General features: G+C 48.2%; 1 protein-coding gene across 3 annotated transcripts in view; it reads left to right on the top strand.

Annotated features, from left to right (window-relative positions):
- Positions 1-8923: 8923 nt before the first annotated feature.
- DDX3X (DEAD-box helicase 3 X-linked) overlaps positions 8924-10874 on the top strand; it is a 29394-nt gene continuing 27443 nt past the window's right edge. Inside the window, exon 1 of one of the 3 annotated variants that reach the window (XM_025857868.2) lies at positions 8924-9094. In XM_025857868.2, coding sequence (XP_025713653.1) covers positions 9050-9094 — 45 coding nt within the window. In that variant the 5' untranslated portion in view covers positions 8924-9049. The remainder of the gene's footprint in view (positions 9095-10874) is intronic. The other 2 variants (XM_025857866.2, XM_025857867.2) reach the window with 2 other exon arrangements.

The following is a 10874-nucleotide window of genomic DNA, read 5'->3' as shown; positions in this document are numbered from 1 at the left end:
GAACACGGGGAAAGAACATTTTGTGTGGAGGGAACGCTGTGAACGAAGGAACGGAGGCGGGGTTAGAGCTGAATATGTTCAGAGAATAATGAGCAGGGCAGTGGAGGAGCACAAGGTGTAAGGATAGCACTGGTGGTTGTGGGGGGGCGAGGGGGACGGGAGGGGTGGGGAATGGTGGGGGAGAGGAGAAAATGGGATTGGGCCTTGAATGCAGTCAGTGGGAGATGTCAAAGTGTTTTGAGCAGGGAAGTGGCACAATAGGACTGTTTTAAGAAAACCTTGGACACCGAGGTGCCTGGGTGGCTCAGTCTGTTAAGCATCTGCTGCCTTTGGCTCAGGTCATGATCTCTGGGTCCTGGGAACGAGCCCTGCATTGGGTTCCCTGTTCAGTGGGGAGTCTGCTTCTCCCTCTCCCTCTCCCTCTGCCCTCCTCCCCCTGCTTGTGCTCTCTCTCTCTCAAATCAATAAATAAAATCTTTTTTTTAAAGATTTTTATTTATTTATTGAGAGAGAGAGAGAATGGTAGAGAGAGAGCATGAGAGGGAAGAGGGTCAGAGGGAGAGGCAGACTCCCTGCTGAGCAGGGAGCCCGATGTGGGACTCGATCCCGGGACTCCAGGATCATGACCTGAGCCGAAGGCAGTCGCTTAACCGACTGAGCCACCCAGGCACCCAATAAATAAAATCTTTAAGAACCTTGGACAGACCTGTAAAGAGCTGGGCAGAGGGGAAAGAGTGAGGCAGGAAGAACAGTGAGGAAGTTTCTGGAATCATCAAGAGCAGGCTTGAGCAAAGCCCAAACTATTGGGGAAAATTCTTTTTTTTTTTTTAAGATTTTATTTATTTATTTGAGAGAGAGAGAGAATGAGAGATAGAAAGCACGAGAGGGAAGAGGGTCAGAGGGAGAAGCAGACTCCCCGTCGAGCAGGAAGCCCGATGTGGGACTCGATCCCGGGACTCCAGGATCATGACCTGAGCTGAAGGCAGTCGCTTAACCCACTGAGCCACCCAGGCGCCCTATCGGGGAAAATTCTTATAAACATGTATATTGCTCTTAAATTGGCACTCATGCCAAGAAAGAGAGATTGCTCACTACTGATGTCAAGGTAAATAAAGGCCTGAACTAGGCAGTGGGACAACGAGGCCAGTTAGAGAGGCATAAGGTGGGAAGGAGGAGGAGGGGGTCTGTTGATGGATAGCGGGTAGGCTAGAAGGGAAATGGAATCCAAAAAAATCACTGAGGTTTTAAGTCTGGGTGTGCAAAATGATGATGCCAGTATGTGAGATAAAAGCCAGAGAAACAGGTGGTTTGGGAGGCGATGGGGAATCTTGTTTAGGTCTTGCTGAGTTTGAGGTGTAGGAAGGGCCCTGGTTAATGGCGTGCGCCTGATCCTGCTTAACGGTGTGTGCTGGATCCTGGTTAATGGTGTGCACTGGGCCCTGGCTTCATGGGTGTGGTGTGACCTCCAGTGGTGTCCACCAATCGCCAGGCCTGCCAATGACAGCATGTCCTTGTGCCTTCTGTCTGTGCCCTGGGGGCGGCGGGGGGGGGGCGCTTCCTCCCTTCTAGAGCTGCTGTGAGGATTAGCTGAGCTAATAATGCGTGTGAGGCACTTAGAACACGGACACAGAAAACCAGACCATGGAAAATGCAGCTCCATCTTCCCAGAAAACGTAAACGAAGAGTTCCAAAGCACTTTCCCTGGTCTCCACATTGCAGGAGGGCTCATCTGCCCTGTGTGGGTGGTGACACAGACTGCCTGTAATTAAACTGAATTTCCATGACGAATCTTTCCTGCCTTTTGGTTCATTACATTAGGAAGGCCAACATGAAGGAAAGACTCTGAAGAAGAGGGTTCGGGGTTCTGCCTAAGTACACAATTCTGCATTCATAGAGTACAAAGGGTTGGACAGTAGGATTTTGACTCCAGTTACAATGTGTATTTTTTTTCTACACTACCAGGCAATTCTGACACCAGCTGGGAGCCCTACATTCAAATCCTTTCTGATGCTGTCTCCAGGTAGATCCCATAGGGTAAGGGCTACGTCCTCCAAGACTGCTCCTCTTCCCCCACTTCAGATGCCACAAATCCAGATTCTCACCTGTGCTTCTGACCAACCAGCTACAGATCGGAGGTTCCAACAACCCCCACCTTTGGTTCGATTAATTTGCTGGAGCGGCTCACAGAACTCAGAGAAGGATTTCACTTAATAGATCGCCGGTTTATTATAAAAGGATGTAACTCAGAACAGCCAGATGGAAGAGATGCACAGGGCCAGGTAGGGGAGAAAGGGCGGGAAGCTTCCATGCCCTCTCCAGGCCCCACCACTCTCCCCACATCTCCGCGGGCTCACCAACCCAGAAGCTCTCTGAAACAGTCTTTTTGGGGTTTATGGAGGCTTGTTACACAGGCACAATTAAATCATTGGCCATTGAGATTGAATTTAACCTCCAGGGGCGCCTGGGTGGCTCAGTCGTTAAGTGTCTGCCTTCGGCTCAGGTCATGATCCCTGGGTCCTGGGATCGAGCCCCACATCGGGCTCCCTGCTCTGTGGGAAGCCTGCTTCTCCCTCTCCCACTCCCTCTGCTTGTGTTCCTGCTCTCACTCTCTCTCTCTCTCTCTCTCTCTCTCTCTGTCAAATAAATGAATTTAACCTCCAGCTCCCCGCCCCCTCCCAGGTCAGCAGGGTGGGACTGAAATGTCCAACCCGCCAGCCAACCAGCCCCCATCCTTTGGCACTTTCCAAAAGTCATTAACGTAACAAAAGACCTTTATCACTCGCTCTCTTCACAGGAAATTCCTAGAGTTTTAGGAGCTCAGTGCCCGGAATGGGGGTCATAGACCAAGTACGTATTTCTTATTCTAAAGCACAATCTCATAGACCGTCCTAGCAAGAGGTCTTTAAATAAATCAAAATTCAAACGTTGAAAAGGTCTAAAACACTTTAAAAACGGGTAAACCCAGCAGCCACCAAGGTCTGTAAGATAACGACAGCAATAATCACCAAGTAGGAAGGTATAGGGGAAAGAATTAATGAGTTTTTTTAAAGCACAGTGTGTAATGCCAACACAAGGACTGCAGACTGTGCAGTTATGGCCAAGTTCTGGATCACCCGAGAGAGAAAGACTGCTAAAGATGTCATTACCTAAGACACAACATGGAACCCTGAAGGCACGTGACCCCCATCGTTGTATTTCCGAGCCCTCCTCTTCTCTCCCAAGGCAAGTCAGCCTCGTTGCGCCCCCCCGCCCTCCCCCGCCCCCGTTCCCCTGGCTCAGAGACTCCACCCAGGGCTTCCCTATTATTTATCCCTTGTACTGCCTTGTCGCCTTGCATGAATGAAGGCAGAAGTGCACTGGATTTTTCTGTTTGGAAATATTTTTAGCGGTGTTAGCGGTAGCGAAAATACCCTCCGACGTAACTTGGTTTTTCGTCTTGCCATCTTTGTGGGAGGAAAGTGGATTCTGGGCTAGGTTTGCTATTTGGGAATATAATAATGGCCTACAACATACCTGATTTTGAATATACCAGCCCTCACCCTTGAAGAATAAGGGTGTACAGCAATATCCCCTAGTCTAAGACTCCTCTTTTCCCTTTAGAACTTTTATCAGCCTGCATAGTAACATCTTCCTAATCACAGTTGACCCTGGGACAATGTGGGGATTAGGGACACGGATTCCTGACCAGTTGAAAATCCACGTGTAACTTTCGACTCCCCCAAAACTTGACTAATAGCTTACTGTTGACCAGAGGCCTTTCCGACAACATAAAAAGTTAATACATTTAATATGCTTTATGTATTACATACTGTATTCTTACAACAAAGTAAGCTAGAGAAAAGAAAACGTTATCAAGAAAATCATAAGGATGGGGAGCCTGGCTGGCTCAGTCAGTAGAGCATGTTCCTTGATCTCAGGGTCATGAGATCAAGCCCCATGTTGGGCACAGAGCTTACTTAAAAAAAAAAAAAAACCATAAGAAAAGAAAATACATTTACGGGGTACTGTACTGTAAAAAAAAAAAAAAACAAAACCCATGAATAAATGGCCCGCGCAGTTCAAACCCCTGTTGTTCAAGGGTTAATTGTACTGTAAATTAGCTGGCAGGGGAAGGTAATCTGCTTTATTGGGAGCCCGAAACAAACAGAAACTCAAAAAGGCTATTACACTTTAAAACATAAAAGGAGACTCAGTGGGCACTGCTTTTACCTCCATACCTGGTCATTTTCCTGATTACAGGGGAGTTCCGCCCTCTTCGAACTTTATTCCCTGTCCACTCTAAAGGGAAGTATGGGTCAGTTGGACCCAGGAGACCTTTCCTCTGGACCTTGCAGAAAAACTACTGGTAATCATAAGGTTCACTAAAGGCTCTGAGGTTTCTAGCTCTCAGCATCCCTTTTCCTACCGCTTTTCTTCAAGCCACAAAATAGTCTGATTATCTTTCTGCAAGGTTTTAGGTTACTTGGGCCCATTATTTCTTTGTACCACGATAATGTGATTTCAGTTTATTTCAGTCTCAGAGAATGGTGATGGAATTTACTTAAAACCATTTGCGGAAGCAAAATAATGGATTTAGACCCCTTAACGTGCCCCGCATTACAACTTGCCCAGGGCGGGCATTTGCACTAATTACTCATCATCAAACATCTATGGGGCAGTCCCAGGGTGTGGCGAGTTCCCTCTCCTCTGTGGGCTCACACACGACCGCAGTACAACACGGTGAATGTTAACAGTGGCTTAAGTGGCCCGGTGCCAGAGCAACTCACTTTGCCGAGGGAGCTGAGACAATGGGGAGAGAGCCAAGTGTATGTGTACATGTATCTACCATGTACTAATCTCTCACTCCTTGCAAAGCATTTTCATGCACTAGCCCTTGAATCCCAACCACCTTTTGAGACAGAAACTACTTTTTTAATTTTTTTTTTTTTTTTTAGTAATCACTACACCCAGTGTGGGGCTGGAAGCCATGACAAGATCAAGAGTCGCACGCTCTCCCGACTGAGCCAGCGAGTCTGAACTGCCGGTTCAAGGATCTGCAGTTTCTAGGGTTTTGTCTGCTCGGCTGCCTCCAGGGATTGGGGGATGGAGGGGAGTGCAAATAGTATATTTGCTTCAATAGGGGCCATCAACTTAAGAACGTCTGGGAATGTAAGGAAGTGAGAATGCAAAAATGTTTCCCTGGTTTCAGCTTTTCCTAACCCTTTTTAGGTCACTTCAAATAAAATTTGCAAATGACTGCCCTGTGGAGAAGATATGCAAATGACTGCTTAGTGGAAAAGTCCTTTGGAGTGCTATGAAAGTTACTTTCAAGTAACTTTCTTGAGCTACTTCAAGTGTGCACATTATTCTTTTTGAGTGAAAGTGTTTGAAGACAAAGCTTTGTGTGTTTCCCTGCTTCCTTTCCAATTTGATATTCCAATTATAACATATTGATTAACAAAACACCCTGGTGGTTTGAACTGAGTATGCCTATAAGCAGGGGTTAATTGAAAGTAGGAAACTGCTGTATATTTTAATTCTTTTGGGTACTCCCATGGTAGTACCCTGTACATTGGCTCTACTGAAAAGTAAAATAAAGCCCAGAGCCAGGGATATCAGTACATCCTATTGTTGCTACATGCAGTTTGAACGGTCAGAACTATTACCTTTTGAATCTGTTTACCCTGGTGTATATATTTTTTTCTTCAGAGTCTTAAGTTTATTTAAATAACTAGTGTTTATGCTAGATAGCCTGAAAGATGTTTCTTAGTGATTTTTAAAGAAATATTATTAGTGGATAATAGAGGGGGTGATATAACTAAGAAATGTCTTTCTTTAGTGAAAGACTTCTGATAAATCAATATATGTCAAGAAGAATTCTATACACTAGAAAATGATGTATCAGACCTTTTGAATTTCTTTAGAAAATTCGGGTTTATATTTTCCTGTTTTTAATTGTAGTTAAACTGTGATACCTTTGACATGATTTGCACTTAAAGGTTTGGAATACCTAAGGTATACGTAGGACAAGCTCTAGGCAAAACCATGAAACAGGTAAAATTCAACAACACTCGACAGTTATGTGTTTTCAGCAGTCTAGGTACTGTGGATGTTCCTAGCTCCAGATTTTTCTATGTATCTCCCGTCTGGTCCCCAACTTTTCTTTATCCCATCTCTTTGCCTTAGGATTCTGATCTCTACTCAACCTAGAGGGTTTTTTTTTTTGTTGTTGTTGTTAGAAAAGTTTCTTTTTATTAAGAGTTTGTTAAGAGCATCTTTTTTTGAAAATAATGAACATATAAACAAATCTGTAACGTCCAAATATTCCTGAATTCCTAGAAAAATGTAAAATTCTGTAAGTTTTCTTTATAGGTACATACCCTGGTGTATATTAAAAGGAAACCGGGGGTCGCCTGAGTGGCTCAGTCGGTTAAGCGTCTGCTTTGGGCTCAGGTCATGATCCTGGGGTCCTGGGATCAGGATCCAGCCCCGCATCTCGGGCTCCCTGCTCAGCGGGGAGTCTGTCTCTCCCTCTCCATCTGCCTCTCCCCCAGCTCATGCACTCTCTCTCTCTCAAAAATAAATAAATGAAATCTTAAAAAATAATAATAAATAAAAGGAAACTGAAGCCAAACCAAGCAGAAACACCTCACCAATGCTCTGTGAGAATTCATGAATCTCAGGGCTGAAAAGGACCCTAATGGTCATTAAGCTTAATGGTTCTCAAGGGGGCATTGTAGGTATCTGTATTTTTGGATGTCACAATGACCAGCATGACTACTGGCGTTTAGTGAACCAGGCAAGCTAGATGTTTTACTATGTTGGTCAGTCCTATGCTGCAAAGAATTGATCCAATGGACACTCATATAAGTGAAAAATGAGTTCATCATGATATAAAGCCTGGAACACTATTTTACACATAAACAAAAATATTTTTGCCCAGTTTCGATGTACACTGAATTCTCTACAAATGGTAATACTGCAACAATTGAGAGACGATCCTTTTTTGTTTCAAACATTACCAAGAGTTTATCATTTTAGAAAAGGTCACCAATGGCAACGCTGCTCTTAGAATCCCTTGAGCTGCATTTGTTGACTGCACTGGGCAGGTCTCTATCATCACTTAGTGTTGTTGAGCGGGAGCGTTCACATATTAAAGTACACTGTTTTATTATAATCATTTTGTTTTTATTCCACAGTTAGGTCACGTTTTTTTGAAATTGTGTGTTGTCCGATTTAGATTATATTATCTATGTTATTTCAGCATGGTTAAAGGCGGCGTTAACAAACGGTCGTCATAAAAAGAAATTGAGTCTTTTACAGGGTTATGTAGTCCAGTCAACTCCTTATATAGATGAGGAAATGGAAACCCAAAGCAGTTAAGCAACTTGCCAGGTCACAAGTGTTATGTTATCTCCCATCTCCTTAGAATTTCGGTTTCAATTTTAAAAATCGGAAAGGGAGAGAAGCTACGTGGTAATTTATGCGATGAGCACTAGCTATTTGAATTCTGGCTGCAGAAGACCCTTTTGAGGGATGGTGGAAAACCTGTGTGTATTATTTAATTCTATCAGTCTGAAGGCTAGAAGGGAGGAGGAAAAGCATTTGTAAGAACCACGTTATGCGCGGCCGCTCACTTAAAAGCCAGGGATCTACTAGTCAATACATTTTCTTCTATATAAGGGCCTGTGGCACTTAAGCAAGAGCTAGGGGTGGCCTGCTTCGGAGGGGGCCACAAGAACGGGTTCCTCCGACGGCAAAAACCCATTTCCTCCCATTCCTCATCCACTGCAGTGGCCTGAGGGTCACCCCCACCCCAAGCCGATAACGCCGTAGCACTTCCGCAGGCCCTGACTGCGGCCAGCTACAAACACTGCCGACTCTCTAGGAAAGCCGTTTGCAAGCCCCAGGGTCCCCTAGCTTTGGGAGAAGCAGCAGAGCACCGGAAGCCACCGGCCCTGAGTCGCTAAGCGCCCCGCGGTTGGAAACTAGGGGCCTAATGTAGCCGTTGTTCCCACAGAGGGCCGGGGTCCCAGGAGGGTACACAAGCACCGGCTCAGGTTCAGCGCTTGACTGTCTCATTGTTTCCTCACCCCGGGGGGCGGGGGCGCGCGCAGGAGCGCTCTCGCGTCGCAGGGCGAAACAGGAGGGGCTATTGCCTTCCTAGGCGGCGGTCCCGCTGCCTAGGCAACCGCGCAGTTAAGCGTCCGGCCACCAGCACTTGTCCCCAGATCCCCTCCGCTACCCCCACCCCCTCCCCGGCCACCATTCCTCCCTCCTTCCTCCTCCTTTTCCCTTTCTTTCCTCCTCTACCCCTCTTCCCTCTCCTGTCCCCTCTCCCCCCACCCCCCCGCCTTCCGAGCACTCAATTAAGGCCAAGGTTTCCAGCTCCACAAAATGGCCACCGCGATCAACACCTGCGGTCACGTGACCCGCCGTCCTCCCGGCTTCGGGCTTTTTTTGGCCTAACTCCGTTTTCGGGGAGGCTGCCCGCGGAAGAACGAGGGCTTATTAGTTCGAAGAAATCTACCGACATCCCCAAGTCGGAGGACTGACAGAAACAAGAACGAGTGCTCGGTTGAAAAGAACAGCAAAAACAGCATAGGGAGAAAAGCGGGGAAGAGGCCTAGGTCAAATTTAAAGACCTTCTCGCAGGCGGAAAACGGGACCCAACGAGTTATCGCGAGATCTCAAGAACTCAAAAACAGGCTAGGGTATTAGCGGACAACAAGGGAACTGAGGCTCAAGCGAACTAGGACAGCATTTGGCGCTCTGAGGTCCAAGGTAGGACAACCAGACAGGGACGGGACTGACTAGGAAATCACGCGAGGTTTGGACTAAACGAGCGCGCAGTAGCTAGGCAGAAGTCACAGAGGCAGGAGGAGGGCGGGTGTGAGAGGGAGGGCCTACGTCTTACGTGCTGACGTAGCAGCCTTTCGAGTGGGTATATTAGATCGGTGGCCGCGCCGTGAGTTCCAGAGCCGCAGTTCTCCCGTGAGAGGGCCTTCGCGGTGAGTCAAACACAGTCGCTCAGCGGAGGAAGACTCCGAGTTCTCGGTACTCTACAGGGATGAGTCATGTGGCGGTGGAAAATGCGCTCGGGCTGGACCAGCAGGTGAGCTGCAAGGAGTCTACCGGGGTGGTTGCTGACCTAACTTAGCTTATGGCGCAGCGCTAACTGGCACTCTTAGTTCCCATTTCCTAGGTGCCTCGAGCTGGCCATTGTCAGTGTTTCGGGGCTGTGGAAGAACGGGGAGGTGGCAGGAATGCTGGTTATGGCCGTCGGTCGGGCCGGGGCCCCGGCTTGGCCCGCGGTATTGTCCCCGGGCCGAGCACAATGGCGGCTTTTGTGTGTGCGTGCGCAGGCGGGCGGAGGGGGAGGGGGCGCGCTCTCGCGGGGACGCGCACGCGCGAACCTCGACTGGTTAGTGACCCATGGGTGGTGTGTGTTGGGGGGTTGCGCGGCGCGGCGGTGCGCGATTGGGCACCCCTTTGGCCTCTAGGGCTTTCGACTCTGCGCGCGCGGCCTGGATTCATGTCCCAGAGACCCGGCGGCGTTGGTGTGTGTGTGTGTGTGTGTGTGTGTGTGCGCGCGCGCGCAGCGGCATTTGTGTGTGTGTGTGAGAGAGAGAGTGAGTGAGTGAGCGGAGGGACGCGGCCCTGGAATGTGGGAGGTGGTGGCGCGGGGGGTGGCCTGCGCTCGGGGTAATGGCGGCGGCCTTCTTTGTGTGGGGCTGGGCGGCGCTGGGGCCCACTAGCGGGAGAGAGCGGGCCCCGGGCCGGCGAGGGCCTGAAAAGGACCATGGAATGGACATCTTATTCCTCCCGGGCTTCCTTCCGCAGGCTTTTTCGCTCCAGCCCGGTTTCCGCAGGGGCCATCGTACGGCGGGTGCCGCGGCCGTGGAGGCCGCGTTTCCGGAGTGGAAAGTTTTGTGACGCAGAAGATTCGGGGAGGAGTGGGGGGAAGGGGAGGGAGTAATGGTCTCTGCGTGCGCGGTGGCACTGGGTTCTAGATAGAGATTAGAACGCGGCGGAGAGACATGAGGGAGGTTAGGGACCTGGAGTGGCCCCTTTTCCTTACTTGCTCCAGATAGTTTTGTGTCTGGCGATTTAGCGAGGACCGCGCGTTGTTTGGGTGGTACCACGGGTTGTATGACCATTCCCGTGTTAGTGACGTTTGATCCAGGAATCGGCCGGAGGGAAAATACCCGGAATGTAGCTTGGGGGAAATAAACGCTTTGTTGTTGACTTGTTGCTGCCTGTGCAGTGAAATTGTGAAATAGGTCAGATCTTCGGGTCTGTCATCTTAACCGGAATCCCCTCTTCTAAGGCTTTGGGGGTAGATTAGAGGAGGACGTGTGATCTGAGCGAGGAGGAGGGGTTATGGGCTTCGGTGGCAGGAAGTCTGCATCCCTCTGCAACTGAAGCAACGTGCTTCAGATAAGCTTTTAGGTGGGATGTTTGGATCCTTTAAACTTCTTACCAGGAACGCCAGAAAAATCCTGAAACGAAGTTTAGTGACACAAATTGATAGTAGATTTTAATGTAGTCGTGGTTATACGACTTCAAGGATTTAATGATCTGTTTCTTTGGGAGCATCCCCCTCCCCATTAATGAATCAGTTACATCCTCCAAAATGCTGACACGTCATATGTTGAGTGAAGCATATAGAATATCTTGTCAAGAGCACTGGCTATCCCCAGTTTTAACATTTTCTGTATAGGTGGAGCCGTTTTAAAAAGATCATGGGCAGGAATGAAGCAGTGTAATCTTAACGTTTTATAGTAGTCTTTAACGTGCTCTTTATCGTTCCTGTTGCCCAGTGTAAAATTAACAAAATTTGTAATAAGTGCAAAAGGAGTTTTTGTTACTATTGCACTTTAAAGAATCAGTCT

Source organism: Callorhinus ursinus, unplaced genomic scaffold, assembly GCF_003265705.2.
Source record: "Callorhinus ursinus isolate GAN/ISIS: 27379988/994484 unplaced genomic scaffold, GSC_fseal_2.0 scaffold16, whole genome shotgun sequence".
In the NCBI taxonomy this organism is placed as follows: domain Eukaryota; kingdom Metazoa; phylum Chordata; class Mammalia; order Carnivora; family Otariidae; genus Callorhinus; species Callorhinus ursinus.
Note: the sequence above shows the minus strand (reverse complement) of the source record. Positions and strands in the feature narration are given on the sequence as shown.